The 18,563-nt window shown below is 54.4% G+C and overlaps 1 protein-coding gene across 1 annotated transcript in view; it reads left to right on the forward strand.

Moving 5' to 3' along the window:
• IQCB1 (IQ motif containing B1) overlaps positions 1-18,563 on the forward strand; it is a 28,100-nt gene that overhangs the window by 3,337 nt on the left and 6,200 nt on the right. Inside the window, exons 3-10 of the mRNA XM_029062550.2 lie at positions 402-564; positions 1,016-1,145; positions 1,893-1,986; positions 6,840-6,939; positions 7,674-7,846; positions 10,378-10,490; positions 14,117-14,226; positions 15,277-15,419. Coding sequence (XP_028918383.1) covers positions 402-564; positions 1,016-1,145; positions 1,893-1,986; positions 6,840-6,939; positions 7,674-7,846; positions 10,378-10,490; positions 14,117-14,226; positions 15,277-15,419 — 1,026 coding nt within the window. The remainder of the gene's footprint in view (positions 1-401; positions 565-1,015; positions 1,146-1,892; positions 1,987-6,839; positions 6,940-7,673; positions 7,847-10,377; positions 10,491-14,116; positions 14,227-15,276; positions 15,420-18,563) is intronic.

The raw sequence follows: 18,563 nt of genomic DNA on the forward strand, positions 1-18,563 counted from the left end.
CCCTGGCTTCAGGCTTGCTGCGCGTGTCTTGCCAGACCCTACAAATGTCTTGCGGCTTGTTTTGCTACAGGGTGGTGTTTCCTGCGACAAATTAGCAGATGGAGGGAGGGATGGCGGGAAGGAGGGAGGAGAGAGTGGAGAACCCCTCCCCCCCCACAGTACTTATATACATATCTGTAATTTATTAATTTGTATTAATGTCTGTCTCCCCGCCTCTAGATCGTAAGCTTGTGTGGGCAGGGAACGTGTTTGTTTATTGTGGTATTGTCCTCTCCCAAGCGCTTAGTACAGTGCTCTGCACACAGTAAACCTTCAATAAATACGATTGAATGAATTAATGGGAGGGGAGAGGAGGGAGGGGCTGGGGATTTGAACCTCCCTTTGGCCATCCCTCCCCACAGCGATCCTGCAGGACGCCCCATCGGGAAGTGGCCAGCTGCAGGCCCTCCAGCGGGACGCCCGTGACTACGATCTCATCGCGTTCTGCATTCTGGTCCTGCGGCGGGACTATTCGGGCACCCCCGGCGGCTGGACCACGCCCGCGCGCCTCGCCCGCATCGTGAGGTGAACGGTGCTCACCGGCCTCCGGCCCCGCTCTCCCTCCCGCTCAATCCTGCACGGGCAGACCCTCCCCAGTGGCCGGCTGGTTGTCCCTGGGGCCGCTGGGCCAAGGCCCGGCCGAGGCGTCCCGGTTCCGCGAGTTGGAGCCCCAACGCTCCTCCTACGATCGCCATGCCCGGCCAGTCCGGAGAGTCGCCTTTCATGCTTTGTACTGAGCCCCCACTGTGTGCCTGCTGTGCACCGGCCACCAACCGAGGCCCAAGGTCATCAGACGGACCCCAACCCCCACCCACACAGGGCCCACGGCCCCGCGTGTCCAGGGACTTGGACCCACCCACTCCCACGGGGGAGTTTCACCATACGCAGTTAATGACCTCACACTTTCACAAATAGACACACACACACATTTAGAGACAGGCAGGTGAAGCCCTGAGCTCAGATCTTTCCATTTCAGTCACTGCTGTGTGGGGCTGGAGCCAGAAGAAAGTGCGGAGGAATTTTACCATAAATCCCTTCCCTCGGCCGTAGACAACTGCCTGCTTTTGGGGAGACGCCTTCAGGAGCGCTATATCCGGGCCATTAAGGTACGTGAATGTATGCTTGCCTGCGCGAGGGCCCGGCTGCTCAGCCTCCCAGGCTCGCATCTACGTCCGCCTGTGTCTACGCCCTCCCGCTGTGCATTCACCTGCCGTCTCCAGGAACCATGCTTGGGTCCGTGCCCCGATCTGGCAGAGAAGGAGGAAGGGCCGGGAGGGAGATGTGAGACGGGCTGGGGGAAATGGAGGAGGTTGGGGAAAGAGGCGGAAGGGGCTGAGGGAAGTGAGCATAGGCAGGAGGGTTCAGAGAAAGTGAGGGTAGGTGGGAGGGCCCAAGGGAAGTGAGAGGTACTGGCAGGAGGTAGCAGGAGGAGCGGGCTGTACCACGTCTGGGGACTCTGCCCTGTTTGACCAACTGTCCTTCCGTCGCTCCGCGGGGAAGTAGGGGAAAAGGGAGTTGAGATTCAACAGAGGCAAGCCCAGAAATCGGTTTGAGGATTATTGCCTGGTCAACAAGTTTAGACAGATCCCTCTCTGGGCCTGGCTGCAACCGGTAGGGCAGCTGGGGCTGTGGGGGTCCCAAGGACTGGAGCAGCGCCTTGGGGCGGTCTCGCTGAGGGAAAGAATGTGAGCCCAGTGGGCGGCATCCCTGGGTCTTGTCATCTTCGCCACGGCTGCCCGGCGGGCACAGGCAGGGCCTCTGGCTGTCTGGGGGCAGCAGGGAGCGGAGGGTGGCGCCCCGCAGGGACTGGCCACATGGGCAGTGAGGTGATGGCAGTGGCTCTTTGTACCAAGGAGGAAGAGAGAGCTGAATTTCTGCGCTGTTTCCTGACTGTGATGGACTCCCTCTGCTGCCTTCTGGGAGGGCACCGGAAACTCAGCAAGTTTGGTAAAGGAGCAAGGGGGCCTGAGGAGTTGGGGTGGGGGTGGGGGGGAAGGGCTTGAGGTGGTGTTCGGGGGTTGGGTATGGGGGCTGTGGAGAGCCTTCCTCATCATGTTCTCTCCCTCGTCACCTGTAAGTCGTCCGGTACCCTCGGTGCCAGCCCCCCAAAAGGGGTTAAGGCCCAGTGTGGGGCAACAGGGTCCTTTTCGCTTGGCACCACAACTGCTGCTATGTGGCTTCCCAGCCCGTGCCCCACCCACGCCCCACTTGACTAAGGCCCCCCAGTCTGATGTGAAGTCATTCCAGATCTCCTAGCCCCGCTCCCACCTGGGCAGAGCAGACCCCCACCAAGCTCCCTTCTGGGGCCACCACAGCATAGGACAGGCCCAGGCGGTTGCTCTGACCAGAACGCCCCCCCTGGACTGGCACCTCGCTGACCCCCCACCTCCGTCTGACTCTAGTAGTAGTAGTGGGTGGGGAGGGGGCAGAGGAAGGGGGATAAGGCATTTCCTGAGCGTCCGCTGGGGGCTGTGCACCAGACTGTACGATCACCCTTCATATTGGGAGAAGACGAGAGAGAGAAAGAGAGAGATTGAAAATAACAATGATGGTTTTTGTTAAGTGCTTACTATGTGCCAAGCACTGCTCTAAGCGCTGGGGTAGATACAAGGTAATCAGGTTGTCCCGCGTGGGGCTCACAGTCTTAATCCCCATTTTACAGATGAGGTCACTGAGGCACAGAGAAGTTAAGTGACTTGCCTAAAGTCACACTGCTGACAAGTGGCAGAGCTGGGATTAGAACCTACGACCTCTGACTCCCAAGCCCGTGCTCCTTCCACTAAGCCACGCTGCTTCATTGGCACACAAAAACACTGTCCCTTGTGCTGTGCTTGCCACTTGCTGTGCCTGATCTCAGGTTCCTCACGAAGCTTTTGCTCTGAGAGAGCCACTCCCTTCTTGGTGGCATTGTGCCACGCTGATCCAAACGGAGCCAGTGATGCCCGGTTTCCAGCTGCGATGAAGCCTTGTCTGAGGTTTGATTTTACGGTGTCCTTAAAAGGCTTCCTCTACCACCCTGGCTTCCAGTTTCTCAATCTCAATTCTACATCCCACAGTGATATTTGTTAAGCGCTTACTATGTGCCCAACACTGGAGAAACGGTCTCTGTCCCACAGGGGGGTCACAGGGTATCGGAGGGGAGAGCAGATGTTTTTATCCCCATTTTACAGAAGAGGAAACTGAGACACAGAGAAGTTAACTGCCCAAACTCGCTCAGCAGGCAGGCATCCTCCCTTCCAAGGGTCCTTCCCTGATTAAGCCCTCTTTTCCCTGACTCCCTTTGCTTACTGTATCATCTAAACACTTGGGACTAACCCCTTGGACACGTGGCAGTCATTCCACCCTCAGCCCCACAGTACTTACATACATTGCTATAATGAATTTATTTCTATCAATGCCTATCTCCCCCTCTTGTGGGCAGGGAATGCATCTATCAAACTCTGTTATCTTATACTTTCCCAAGCACTTTGCACAATGCTCTGCAAACAGTAAGCACTCAGTAAATATCATTGATTGAATGAGTGATTGATTTGAAAGTGGCAAATCCAGTAAAGGAACCGAGATCCTTCAGTGCCCAGACTCGGGCTCTTTCCACTTGGCTGCACAGCTTCTCATTGCTTGGGTATCCCTCTGTTGCTCATTCTTCTCACGTCCTGCATCGATGGTCAGTGTGCTGCCTAAGCCACACAATTCTGTGACAGCATTTAATGTTTTGCGGAGGTTTTTAATGGTATTTTTTAAGTAGTTACTATGTGCCAGGAACTGTACTAAGCGCTGGGTGTAGATACAAGTTAATCAGGCTAGACACAGTTCCTGCCCCACATAGGGCTCACCACAGTCTAAACCCACATTTTACAGATGAGGTGACTGAGGCACAGAGAGGTGAAAAGACTCACCCATGGTTACAGAGCAGACGAGTGGCAGAGCCGGGATCAGAACCCAGATTCTCCTGACCCCCAGGCCCGGGCTTTGTACCCTAGGCTTCCATGCTGCTTCTCTGTTTTAGATAGTGGCTGTGTGTTGGCAGGTGTGAATTGTTGGTTGTGTGTATGGCTTTTCCGGTGCAGTCTGCACCATCACCTGGATTTTCTTTATCAGACAATCAGTGGTGGTTATTGAGCATTTACTATATGCAGAGCACAGTTCCAAGTGCTTAGGAGAGTCCAACGTAACAGAATTAGCAGACTTGTTCTCTGCCCGTAGGACCGAGTCAGCCCTCCTTTGTTGAAGTGGTTTACAGTCACTTGCCTGTCTCCCCGGGGGTGGGCCACCAAGGCCCAGTCATCTGCCAACAACGATCCGGGACGATCACTTGCCCTTATCCGTGGGCACAGGTCATTAGAGCCCAGTCATCTGCCAGTGCCAATCCTGGACCATCATTTGCCTGCCTCCCCGGGCACGGGCCTCTAGGGCTCACTCGTGCCAACACCGATCCTGGATGATCATTTGCCTGTCTCCATGGGCACAGGCCACTAGGGCCCAGTCATTTTCCAACACTGTTCTTGGATGCTTACTTGCCCGTCTCCCCAGACATGGGCCGCCAGAGCCCCATCATTTGCAAACACCGATCCTGGACGATTGCTTGCTTGTCTCCCCGGGCGCGGACCACTAGGGCCCAGTCATCTGCCAACACCAATTCTGGAAGTGCTGTCACTTCCAATTCAGATGATGCTCGAGTGTATTAAGATGGTAGTGCTTGGAAGGAAATGATACAGTTATCAGACACATTCCCTACCTTGAAGGAGCAGTGGAAACAATTAAGAAATTTTCAGAGAGGAAGAAGTGGATATATATACAGGTTAGTGCTTAAATAGTGCATAGAGAGCTACCTGACTGTAACTGAAAGCTGTCGACTCTAAACTTGTTAACAATAATTATGGTATTTGTTAATCGCTTACTATGTGCCAACCATCCATTCATTCATTCAGTCATATTTATGTTTACTGTGTGCAGAGTACTGTACTCAGCGTTTGAAAAGTACAATTTGCAACAGATAGAGACAATCCCTACACAACAACAGGCTCATAATCTGGAAGAGGGAGACAGACAACAAAATAAAACAAGTAGACAGGTGTCAATAGCATCAAAATAGATAAATAGAATTATAGATCTATACACATCATTAATAAAATAACTAGAATAATAATTATGTACAAATATGCACAAGGGCTGTGCGCCAGAGAAGGGGGTAGAGCAGAGGGAGGGAATACAGGTGTTGAGGAGGAGAGGAGGAGCAGAGGAAAAGGAGGGCTCAGTCTGGGAAGGCCTCCTGGAGGAGGTGAGCTCTCAATAGGGCTTAGAAGTGGGAAAGAGAGCTAGTTTGGCGGATGTTTGGAGGGAGCGCTAGAGTAGACACAAGGTAATCAGGTGGCCCTACTTGGGGCTCACACTCTTAATCCCCATTTTACAGATGAGGGAACTGAGGCACAGAGAAGTTAAGTGGCTTGCCCAAGGTCACACAGCAGACAAGTTACAAAGCTGGGATTAGAACCCACGTCCTCTGACTCCCAAGCCCGTGCTCTTGTTGTGGGCAGGGAATGTGCCTACAAATTGTACTGTATCGTGTTCTCCCAAGAGCTTAGTATAGTGCTGTACAGTGCTCTCTAAACATACAATTGATTGATTGATAAAAGCTGTGACTGAATTTGCTACCTAGGCAGCACAGCAACCAACACTGCAACAGTAGATAGAAAACAGCACATCCTCTGGAGATGACCAACAGATTGGTGACAGTGGGGTGTCAGGCTCCAGCCTGGACAAAAGGTCTCCAGAGTTTGAGTTGCCCAGCCATCTGAAAAACCCAGATCCCACACAGACACAACGTCCAGTTCCTCAGACACTTCCACCAGCATCACTGATGGGCCAGGCTCAGTATCAGATGGCGAGAAGAGATCATGGACAGCCAAGCTCTGGAGCGTCATCAGTCTCCCAGCGTCTAAGCTATTCTCGCCTCCACACGGCTACCCGGGCAGGACGCAGGAGGAGACAGGGCGACACCGGGAGACCCCAACAGCTTCAGGGTGGGGAGCTGATGTTGAGAAACCGAAAGTCAGGAGGGCAGAGGAAGCATTTTAAGGACACAGGGAAACAAACCCTCAGACAAGGCTGCCACCCAGCCAAAACCAGGAGAGAGTGGCCGAGGACGGACCAACATGGTGCGCTGCCATCAAGAAGGGAACAGCTGTCTTGGAGCAAAAACTTTTCATGGAAAGAGAAACAAGGAGGCAAAGAAATAGCAGCTCTAGGTGCTTCAAACTTGAAGCATGATAACACAGCACAGCCTTTTTGTATGCCCATTGTGACCCGATGTAGCATTTTCAGCCAGTCACACGCTTGAAGGTGAACTTCTCCGTCAGTGGTGTCTTCTCTGAAAACTTAGGACAACTCCGTAGTTCATTTGACCCACTCACCCAGAAGTGCTACTGGAGGTTAAAGTTGAGGCTGAATGGGTGGTTATGGGGATGTCTCCTGGGGAGAGGGGAGATTACGTGGTGGGGACGGCCTTATAGGAGGGCTGGGATGACCGAGGGTCTTGAAAATGGGGAGAGCGGCCTTCTGCCGGATGTGAAGAGAGAGGAGGCAGAAGGCAGGGCGGGCGGGGCCAGGGGTCGGGTGAGGGAGCCGAGGGAGGGGCACCAGCTGTTCTTTGGCTTAGCGGGTTAGGCGGGAGGAGTGGGAAGGTGGTGGGCCCCCTTCGGCATGAGGGTCCAAGAATGGAGAAGTGTCCCTTGGGCCTCTCCAGGTGGCCCACTCCTCTGTGTCATGGCCCTGACATCCGCAAGCCTGTTATTGCATTGCAGTTCTGCGGAATGACCATTTCCTCCAGCTGCTGCTGACTGATGATGTGGAGACAGGAGTGGCCGTGGTGACCATGTTGCAGAGTGTCCTCCAAGCCAACAGGTGACCAGGCGTTGGGTTCTGGGGTCGTTCAGCCGGACGCCTGAGGGAAGAGGTGAATGAGCATTAGATGGGAGGCAGGATTTTATCTCCAGGGGATAATTTTTGGGGTGGCCCAGCCATTCTAGAGTGGTTGATACCTCTGGGTCTCGGAGGGGATAATCAAAATTGCACACTCCAGAGCAGATGGTAAAGGACCAAAAGGTCCAGTGACAAAGCTCAGGGGACAGTGACTTCAATTCCACTCAACCTTCCCTAGATCCACTCTCCTCCGCCCTGTGCCGGGCTCACTTCAGGCATTAGCAGTTGGCAGCTTTTAAAAAAAAAAATAGTATTTGTTACGCACTTACCGTGTGCCAGGCACTGTACTAAGCGCTGAAGTAGATAAAAGGTAATCAGGATGTCCCACGTGGGACTCACAGTCTTAATCCCCATTTTACAAATGAGGAACTGAGGCCCAGAGAAGTGAGTGACTTGCTCAAGGTCACACAGCAGACACGTGGCGGAGGTGGGATTAGATCCCAGGTCCTTCTGACTCCCAGGCCCTTGGTCCATTAGCTAGTGAAGAGAAGGCAACCCCAGTCCCCTGACACCCAGGGCTATATGCTTTCCCCATTGGGCCACCCTGCCTCTCAAGGCCAGGGCAGTTCAGGCCATCCCACACCACCCAGGCCCAGGTCCCGCGGGACCTCCCCGCGCTCCGCCGGCCCACAGTCTGGCTACCATGTCGTGAGCAGGGAGGAGCCCCTCGGAACCGAAGAGGAAATCCTTGACCCAATCTTGGACGAGCTGGTCTTCAAGCTCTCATCATCCACCCACCCGGCGGTGGGCCGCGTCTGCACGCAAGCGCTCCTGTCTGTGGCAGAGTCTCAGGCCGCAGGTGGGCCTTCGCTGGCTGCCCGCTACAAAGGTACAGGGGACCGTCCCCCTCCCTGGGGGTGGGGACAGGCACGGCGAAGGGGGCCCATTGATCCAACAATCTGTTGAATTTAGTGAGCTCTGGGCAAAAGCCCTGATCTTAGAAGCTTGGAGAGAACAGTCGTGTCAGTACACTTGATCCCTGCCCTCGAGGAGCTTAAGTCCGAGTCAGAGAAAGCCACAGAGTGTAAAGAGACTGTGAGCCCGTTGTTGGGTAGGGATTGTCTGTATTTGTTGCCGAATTGTGCTTTCCAAGCAACTTAGTACATGCTCTGCACACAGTAAACGCTCAATAAATATGATTGAATGAATAAAGTGCAAGAGGGGTGTGGGGGAGTTCCCAAATGCATCGTGGGGTAGCGATGACCAGAGAGGTTCGAGGCAGGGAGGCCAGCAAGGCTGGAGGCTGAGGTAGTAATCAAGATGGCCGATGACAAGGGCTTGGATTATCAGCAAAGTGAGTGGCCCTTTGGATGGAGAGATAAGGGTAGATTCTGGAGGTGAGTTTTTTTGCATGTTTATAGTATTTGTTAAGGGCTTACTTTGTGTGAAGCACTGTACTAAGCGCTGGGGTAGTTACAAGCTAATCAGTTTGGATGCAGTCTATGTCCCATGTAGATGCAGTCTCAATCCCTATTTTACAGATGAGGTAACTGAGATTCAGAGAAGTGAAGTGACTTGGCCAAGGTCTCACAGCAGACAAGTGGCGGAGCCGGGCTTAGCACCTACAGGTCCTTCTGATTCCCAGGCTCATGCTCTATCCACTAGGCCACGCTGTTCCTCACACTGTTACGAGGAGAGAATCGACAGGATTTATTGATTGACTGAATATGTGGGTTGAAGCAGAGAGTTGAGTTGCCGTGAAGCTATACAACACTCCCCCTTGAGAAGCAGCACTGCCTAGTGGAAAGAGCCCAGGCCCGGTAGACGAGGACCTGGGTGCTAATCCCAGCGCTGCCACTTGTCTGCTGTGTGACCTTGGGCAAGGCACTTCACTTTTCTGGACCTCAGTTACTTCATCTGTAAAATGAGAATTAAATCCTCCTCCCCCAGTCTAGACTGTAAGCTGATTGTGGGCAGGGAACGTATCTACCCACTCTGTTATATTATCCTCTCCCAAGCGCTTAGTAGTGCTCTGAGCACAGTAAGCAGTCAATAAATTCAACTGATTGAGTGGTTGGTTGATTGATTAGACTCTGAACTCCACGTGGCACAGGGACTGTGCCCAACCTGAGTATCGTGCAATAATTATAATAATAATGATGATGGTATTTGTTAAGCGCTTAATATGTGCCAAGCACTGTTCTAAGCACTGGGGTGGATACAAGGTAATCAGGTTGTCCCACGAGGGGTTCACAGTCTCAATCCCCATTTTACAGATGAGATCATTGAGGGACAGAGAAGTGAAGTAACTTGCCCAAGGCCACACAACATTCATTCACTTCAATCGTATTTATTGAGCGCTTACTGTGTGCAGAGCACTGTACAGCAGACGAGTGCGAACCCACAGTCTTCCGACACCCGGGCCCGGGCTCTATCCACTACATCATCAAGGCTCATAGAACTGATGGATTGATGGATCGGGGCTTGAGTCCCGAACCTCTCAGGGGCTGCCCGGCGGGGGTGCGGGGATGTGAGGGGACGTTAGGACAATCAGCCAGACGTCCCAGGGTGGGAGCTGGGGAACTTGGGGGTCTGCCGGTCTCAGCCAGGCATCAGCCCCCGGGGCCCCGCCCTGTCGGGTGGAGGGGAAATGGGAGGAGATGTCTACGATGACATGTCAGCACCCTTGAAACCTTAACCCTCTGGGGCCTCCAACCCATTAACGTTTGTCTCCCCCGGCCCTAGACTGTAAGCTCACTGTGGGCAGGGAACGTTTCTGTTTATTGTTATAGTGTTGTAATAATTATTATTATTATGGTATTTGTTAAGCACTTACTATGTGCCAGGCACTGTACTGAGCACTGGGGTGGGTAAACCGGGTTCCTGTGCCACATGGGGCTCACACTCTCAGGGAAGCAGCGTGGCTCAGTGGAAAGAGCACGGGCTTGGGAGTCAGAGGTCATGGGTTCGAATCTCGGCTCTGCCACTTGTCAGCTGTGTGACTGTGGGCAAGTCACTGAAGTTCTCTGTGCCCCAGTTCCCTCATCTGTAAAATGGGGATGAAGACTGTGAGCCTCACATGGGACAACCTGATTAGCCTGTATCTACCCCAGCGCTTAGAACAGTTCTCTGCACATTGTAAGCGCTTAACAAATACCGACATTATTATTATTATTAATAATAATAATCCCCATTTTACAGATGAGGGAACTGAGGCATAGAGAAGTGAAGTGACTTGCCCATGGTCACACAGCAGACATCTGGTGGATCCCGGATTAGAACCCATGGCTTTCTGACTCCCAGGCCCCTGCTCTGTCCACTACACCATATACTCTTTCAAGTGCTCAGTCCAGTGCTCTGCACATAATAAGCACTCAGTAAATATGATTGACTGACTGACTGACATTCATTGCCCTCCAGGACTGCACAGCGTGCTGAGGGAGCAGTGGACCGGAAGAGGGTTTGGCCCAGAACTTAGCCGCCTCTTGGAGGTGCTGGCCCGCTTCCCAGACTGCCTGGCAACAGATACACAGGTGAGAAGCGTGCATTGCAGTATTTGGGGCTCTGCCCAGCTAACATCTTTGCCATCCTCCCTTGTCAGTCTGCATGGAACGTACCTGTGGCCCTCGAGAAGTGAGATCAGTAAATGCGTCAGTCGGGCCGGGTGGCCGCGGGCCCTGCTACAGTCAAAGCGCCAGCACCTGGACGGGCAAGGTGGCCTCGGGTGGGGAAGGAGGAGGGACGGATTCTGGTGAGGTGGCAGAGGAAGGACTGGCAGGATTTAGCCACAGACTGACCATGAGAGGAGTGGGTGGGGAATCATCTAGGATAATGCCAAGAGGATGTTGACTTCAGAGCCCGAGAGCCCTACGAGTCTTGGGAGCCCGGAGTTCATTCATTCGTTCATTCAATAGTATTTATTGAGCGCTTACTATGTGCAGAGCGCTGTACTAAGTGCTTGGAATGTACAAATTGGCAACAGATAGAGACAGTCCCTGCCCTTTGACGGGCTTACAGTCTAATCGGGGGAGACAGGCAGACAAGAACAATGGCAATAAATAGAGTCAAGGGGAAGAACATCTCATAAAAACAATGGCAAATAAATAGAATCAGGGTGATGTACATCTCATTAAACAAAATAAATAGGGTGATGAAGATATATACAGTTGAGCGGACGAGTACAGTGCTGAGGGGGTGGGACGGGAGGTGGGGAGGAGGAGAGGGAAAGGGGGGAGAAGAGGGTTTAGCTGCGGAGAGGTGAAGGGGTGGGTAGAGGGAGCAGAAGGGAAAAAGGGGGGAGCTCAGTTTGGGAAGGCCTCTTGGAGGAGGTGAGATTTAAGTAGGGATTTGAAGAGGGGAAGAGAATTAGATTATCGGAGGTGAGGAGGGAGGGCATTCCGGGACCGCTGGAGGACGTGGCCCGGGGGTCAACGGCGGGATAGGCGAGACCGAGGGACGGTGAGGAGGTGGGCGGCAGAGGAGCGGAGCGTGCGGGGTGGGCGGTAGAAAGAGAGAAGGGTGGAGAGGTAGGAAAGGGCAAGGTGATGGAGAGCCTTGAAGCCTAGAGTGAGGAGTTTTTGTTTTGAGCGGAGGTTGATAGGCAACCACTGGAGGTTTTTAAGAAGGGGAGTGACATGCCCAGAACGTTTCTGCAGGAAGATGAGCTGGGTAGCGGAGTGAAGATTAGACTGGAGCGGGGAGAGACGGGAGGAAGGGAGATCAGAGAGAAGGCTGACACAGTAGTCTAGCCGGGATATAACGAGAGTCCGTAGCGGTAAGGTAGCCGTTTGGGTGGAGAAGCAAGGGCGGATCTTGGCGATATTATAAAGGTGAGACCGGCAGGTCTCGGTAACGGTTCAGATGTGTGGGGTGAACGAGAGAGATGAGTCAAAGATAACACCAAGGTTGCGGGCCTGAGAGACGGGAAGGATGGTCGTACCATCCACGGTGATAGGGAAGTCTGGGAGAGGACCGGGCTTGGGAGGGAAGATGAGCTCAGTCTTGCTCATGTTGAGTTTTAGGTGGTGGGCCGACATCCAGGTGGAGACGTCCTGGAGGCAGGAGGAGATGTGAGCCTGAAGGGAGGGGGAGAGGACGGGCAGAGATGTAGATCTGCGTGTCATCTGCGTAGAGATGGTAGTCGAAGCCGTGAGAGCGAATGAGTTCACCAAGGGAGTGAGTGTAAGTGGAGAACTGAGGAGGGCCAAGAACTGACCCCTGAGGAACTCCAACAGTTAAAGGATGGGAGGGGGAGGAGGCGCCAGCGAAGGAGACCGAGAATGACCGGCCAGAGAGATAAGAGGAGTACCGGGAGAGGATGGAGTCCGTGAAGCCAAGGTGAGATAAAGTGTGGAGGAGAAGGGGATGGTCGACAGTGTCCAAGGCAGCTGAGAGGTCAAGGAGGATTAGAATGGAGTAGGAGCCATTGGATTTGGCAAGAAGGAGGTCATGGGTGACCTTAGAGAGAGCAGTCTCAGTAGAGTGGAGGGGACGGAAGTTGCAAACCTAGTGTGGCCCAGGCTGGTCCGCTAGCGTTCACACCTTCAATAGTAATAATAGTAATAATTGCGCTATTTGTTAAGCACTTTATGTCATGCATTGTACTAAGCGCCGGGGGGGATACAAGCAAATTGGGTTGGACACAGTCCCCGTCCCACACGGGGCTCACGCTCTCATTCCCCATTTTACAGATGAGGCAAGTGAGGCACAGAGAGACTTGCTCAAAGTCACACAGGCAAGTAGCGCATCCGGAATTAGAAACCATGGCCTTCTGACTCCCAGGCCTGTGCTCTGTCCACTATGCCACGCTGCTTCTCTTCAGTTGTCCCCCGGGGGGCCGTATTTTTGACTTGGACACTTGCTGCCAAACTGCCCTCCCCGTCTCAATTTTTGGGTCCTCCTGTCTCCGATCCAGCGGTTCCAGAATCTCCACCCTCCCTGCCACGGGCCGTGTCCCTCCCGCCTTTCCCTCCCGTGCAGGATTGGTCGGAGCGCATCCTGCCCGAGCACCTGGTTTTTTCTATGAAGAAGAGCGCCGGCCTGCAGTTCACTGCCCCTGCCCGAGACCTTTCCTGCCTGTCCTAACCCGGCTCCAGACCCCTCCTTGTGAGAACGGCCTGGGCCCGAGTCTCTTTTTCTTGTCTCTAATTGGTCCCACTTCACCCTCAGCCCTGTCTCAGATGGGCAACAGCATGGCCTAGGGGATAGAGTACGGACCCAGGAATCAGAAGGACCTAGGTTCTAATCCTGCCTTTGCCACATGTCTGCTGTGTGACCTTGGGCAAGTCACTTCACTTCTCTGTACCTCAGTTACCTCATCCGGAAAGTGGGAATCAAGACCGTCAGCCCTACGTGGGACAAGGACTGTATCCAGCCCAATTACTTTGTATCTACCGCAGTGCTTAGTGCAGTGCCCGGCGCATAGTAAGCACTTAATAAATACCACAGTTATTATTACTGTATTTGTGATGTGTCCGCGGACCCTGGAGCAGCTTCATTCATTCAGTCATATTTATTGAGTGCTTACTGTGTGCAGAGCACCGTACTAAGTGCTTGGAGAATACAATTCGGCAACAGATAGTGACAATCCCTACCCAACAATGAGAATAGTCTAGAAGGGGGAGACAGACAACAAAACAAAAGAAGTAGATGGGCATCAATATCAGCAGAATAGATAAATAGAATTATAGATCTATATGCATCATTAATAAAATTAATGGAATAATAAATATGTACAAATATACACAAAGGGCTGTGGGGTGGGGAAGGGGGTAGAGCAGAGGGATGGAGTAAGGGTGATGGGGAGGGGAGGTGGGGCAGAGGAAAAAGCGAGGGGGGGTGGGGCGCCTTGCTCTGGGAAGGCCTCCTGGAGGAGGTGAGCTCTCAGTAGGGCTTTGAAGAGGGGAAGTGTTTTAGTTTGGCGGATGTGAGGAGGGAGGGTATTCAAGGCCAGAGGTAGGACGTGGGTCAGGGGTCGACGGTGGGACAGACGAGAACGAGGCACAGTGAGGAGGTTAGCGGCAGAGGAGCGGAGTGTGCGGGTTGGGCTATAGAAGGAGAGAAGGGAGGTGAGGTAGGAGGGGGCTAGGTGATGGGCTGGTCCTGAGCAAGCAGGCGCCGCAGTGGTGCCACGTCATGCCCCGCCGTGTTTGTGTTTCAGAAACGACAGCATGCGGCATGTACCATCCAGGCTGCCTGGCGGGGCTTCCGGACACGCCAGAGGCTGAGCAAACTTCCCCGGGCGGTGATGGCGCTGCAGCGAAGCTTCAGGTGCGTGTGGCGATGCCACAGGCCTTGGCGGGACTGGGGGAGGGGCGGCCCGCTGGCACTGCCCCGCCATCCCGATGCCCCAGGCCAAGGGGCGCTCTGCCTCGGGCAGATGAGGCTCTCAGAGCCCAGGCCACGTGGCACAGGCCAGGCGGGAGTGGCCGGTCGTCAGAGGCTTTCAGTCCCAAACCTAGCGCGCCGGCCATGTGGCCACTCGGCCCAGGGTTGCTGGACCTTCCCCTCAGTGACCGAGAGTCCGAACCGCCCCTGCTCCTGCGCTCCCTTCCCTCGGCCCGGCAGATCGAACCGGATGGGGCGCTGGGGCCTGCGGGAGGAACCGGGGACTTCGGGCCCTGAACAGGTTGGGGCCCTGGGCTGAGGAGAGTCGTGGGCCTCGTGGACCTCAGCCTCTTGTCAGGAGGGGCGGCGGAGACACGTTCGGTGCTGATAACGCTTACCCAAGCTGTCAGGGGACCAGCCAGTGGGCTGGCAGCTGGTCTGGGCCTCCAGCCTGGACCTGCCTCCACAGCCTGGCCCCACCCCTGTGCACTGGCCGTGCCCCAAGGCCTGATCTCACTCGTTCAGCCTGGCCCTGGCTCCTCTCCCATGGCCTGTCCCTGGCCCTGTCCCTGTGGGCCGTGCCTCTGTGGGTTGGCCCCGTCCCTACTTCCCTCTTCCTAGGGGGGCGCAGAGGGAGGCTGGGCTGGGCTGCATCCATGGGACAGTAACGTGGCCTGACGCAGTCCAGTACTGGACTGTGTCTGTGGGGATGTTGCCCCAAACCTTTCACTGCCTGTTGGGCTCAGGGTGGGGAGGACCAGGTCTAGGCGGGCCCAAATCCAGTCCTGCAGAACCCAAAGCCCCCTCTGTCCCACTACGGGGTGGAGCTGGGCTGGGACGGGCTGGATTTGGGGGCGGGGAGGTTCCCTGCCCAAGGAGCAGGAGACATAGGCGGGGCCGGGTCCAGGGGATCCAAGTTGATGGAAGTGGGCGGCCGCCCCGGTTGGTTGGTGGTGAGACTGGGGCTGAGGCTGACCCTTCTGTCTGGGGCAGAGCGAAGCGGGCGCAGGAGCGGAGGTGCCGGAGCCTCTGCAGGGAAGGAGTGGCCCTCAGGGCACAGCTGCAGCTGCAGAGGCAGCGAGCCCGAAGACGGTTCCTGGAGCGTCAGCTCATCTTACTGGAGGCCATCCCCCCAGGTGGGTGCATGTTGTGGAGGGGCGGCTGCCCGGGATCTCCATCTCTGTGAGTGGTTCTGGGCACAGGTCCAGAGTTCCATTCCCTCTCCCCGCCCCCTGCGCCCCCTCCCCCTATCTGCAGGTGACCATCTTCAGAGGGTGGCACCCTCCCTGGGGAAGAAGAGACTTCCCCAGCCAGCCCCTCTCTCCTCCCTTCCCCCGGGTCCACAGGGAGGATCGACCCCGACTCAGAGGCACAAAGGCCGGACTTGTGGTGGTCCCCGAGGGGCCAGCCCGAGTCCAGGTTCCTCCCTGGCGGCGCGTCCTGAGAAGAGCTGGCGGGCCTCGGCGCCCTGAGACTCGGGGACAAGCTCCGCATCCCGGGCTGGTCACTCTCCCCACCGGGAGCACCCTGAGCTCAGCCTGATCAGGGCCGTCCAGCCGAGAGCACCGGGACGCTCAGAGGAACCACCTGCGCCTTGCTCTCCTAGACACCCATCAATCAGGCCGTCAGTCAGTGGTATTTGTGGAGCGCTTACTCCGTGTGGAGCACTGTTCTAAGTGCTCGGGAGAAGGCAGAACAACAGAGTCAGTAGACGTGATCCCTGCCCACAACAAGTTTGCAGTCTAGAGGAAGAGACAGACGTTAAAATAGATTACAGCCCGAGGAAATGGCAGTCTGAGGACATGGACATCAGTGCCTTGGGGCTGGAGGTGGAGTGTGTCTGAAAATGCTTAAGGGGTACAGAATGAGCACGTAGGTGACATAGGGAAGAGCAGATAGGGTGGGAAAATGAGGGCATAGTCGGGAAAGGCCTCTTGGAGGAGATAACTTTAGGAGGGCTTTGGAGGTGTAGGGGGGGAATAGTGGTCTGCGGTATATGAAGCGGGGAGGGAGTTCCAGGCCAAAGGCAGGTTGGGGGCAAGGAGGCAGTGGTGATGTAGACGAGATCCAAGTACAGCATGTAGGGTGGTGTGAGGAAAGCGAAGCATGTGGTCTGGGTTGTAGAAGGAGAGGGGCGAGGTTCGCTAGTAGTAGTTATGATTGCTTCTATTAAGTGCTTATTATGTTCAGAGCACTGTACTAAGCATTGGAAAAGATTATGCAGGTGGGAATTAGTCACAGACCCTGTCATTCGGGGGTCTCACAATCTATGAGTAGAAGTGTGGGAAGAGTGGAGACAGACATATTGGGAGAAACGAAGCACTTAAACATTAAAACAAACAGCATAAGAATTAATGGAAGAGGAGCAGAATTTCTCCTCGTGATTCAGAGTCTACAGCAGTGACTCCGCAGCCACTAGCTTTCCTGAGCTTTTATGAGACCTCATGCTGCCAGTTTGTTCTCCCCGCCGGGGCAGTGGGAAGCAGGATCTGCTGGGATCATCTCAATGATGCGGTGGGGAGTTGGTGCTGGCCCTCAGTGGGGAGGAGGGAAGGCAGTTCGCTTGGCTGCTGTGAATTTTCCAAGGGAGTGGGTGTAGATGGAGAATAGGAGGAGACCCAGAACAGCTTTGAGGAATTCCCACAGTTAGGGGGTGGGAGGATTAGGAGGAGCCATGGATAGGGACTGAAAATGAGGGGCCACAGAGCCAGGAGGAGAACCGGGAGAGGATGGTGTCTGTGCAGCTGAGGGTGGTTCTGGTAGAAGGGGATGGTCCACGATGTTGAAGGCAGCTGATAGGTAGAGGAGGATTAGGATGGAGCAGGGGCTGTTGGATTTGGCAAAAAGGAGGTTATTGTTGACCTTTGAGAGAGAGCAGTTTCTGTGGAGTGAAGGTGGTGGAAGCCAGATTGGAGAGAGTCAAGGGGAGAATTGGAGGAGAGGAGGTAGAGGCAGCAGGTGTAGACAACTCGCTCAAGGAGTTTGGAGAGGAATGTTAGGAGGGAGATGGGGTGATGACTGGAGGAAGCCATGGGATCAAGGGAGGATTTTTTTTAGGATAGGGGAGACAGAAGCATGTTTGAAAGCAGTTGGGAAGAAGCCATTGGAAAGTGAGAGGTTGATGGTGGAGGTCTAGGAGGGAGCAAGAGAGAGGATAGGGATGGACTATCCATTCATTCATTCAGTCAGATTTACTGAGTGCTTACTGTGTGCAGAGCACTGTACTAAGTGCTTGGAAAGTACAATTCAGCAATAAAGAGAGACAATCCCTGCCCACACTGGGCTTATAGTCTAGAAGGGGGGAGACAGACATCAAAACAAGTGAACAGGCACCAATATAAATAAATAGATTTATAGATTATATACACATCCAAACAAGTGAACAAGCATCAATATAAATAAGTAGAATTACAGATATATACATAAGTGCTATGGGGCGGGGAGTCGGGGGGAAAAGCAAAGGGAGTGAGTCGAAGTGATGCAGAAGGGAGGGGGAGCTGAGGAAAAGGGGGCTTAGTCTGGGAAGGCCTCTTGGAGGAGGCAAGCCCTAAGTAGGGCTTTGAAGGGGGAAAGAGTGATTGTCCGTTGGATTTGAGAAGGGAGGGCATTCCAGGCCAGAGGTAGGACATGGGCCGGGGTTGACGACGGGGCAGGCGAGAACGAGGCACAGACAGAAGGTTAGTGGCACCAGAAGGGCGGAGTGTGCGGGTTGGGATGTAGAAGGAGGGAAGGGAGGTGAGATAAAGAAGGGGCAAGATGATGGAGAGCTGTGAAGCCAAGAGTGAGGAGTTGCTGTGTGATATGGAGGTTGATAGGCAACCACTGGAGATTTTTGAGGAGTGGGGTGACATACACAGAACGTTTCTGTAGAAGGATAATCCAGGCAGCATACTCTTTACTCTCATCTCTCCATTCCCGAGTCTTCCCCGGTACTGCAGTCAGGGGTGTTGGATGGTCCGTGCTGGGTCACGGGATGGAACGGGCAGAGTCAGGGGCATTGGTTGGTCTGTGCAGGGTCACTGGGGAGAGTCAAGTGTATTGGATAGGTTACTGGGAAAGAGGGTCGGAGAGAAGAGAGTCAGGGATATTGGATGGTCTGTGCTGGTCCACTGGGAGAGATTCAGGGATTGAGAGGGGGAGTCGGATATGAGGTGGACCGTGCCAGGACACTGGAGGACAGCCATGGATGGAGAAGCAGAATGGCTTAATAGAACGAGCACAGGCTTGGGAGTCGGAAGACCTGGGTTCTAATACCGGCTCTGCCACTTGTCTGCTGTGTG

This window comes from Ornithorhynchus anatinus, chromosome 1 (genome assembly GCF_004115215.2).
Source record: "Ornithorhynchus anatinus isolate Pmale09 chromosome 1, mOrnAna1.pri.v4, whole genome shotgun sequence".
In the NCBI taxonomy this organism is placed as follows: Eukaryota; Metazoa; Chordata; class Mammalia; order Monotremata; family Ornithorhynchidae; genus Ornithorhynchus; species Ornithorhynchus anatinus.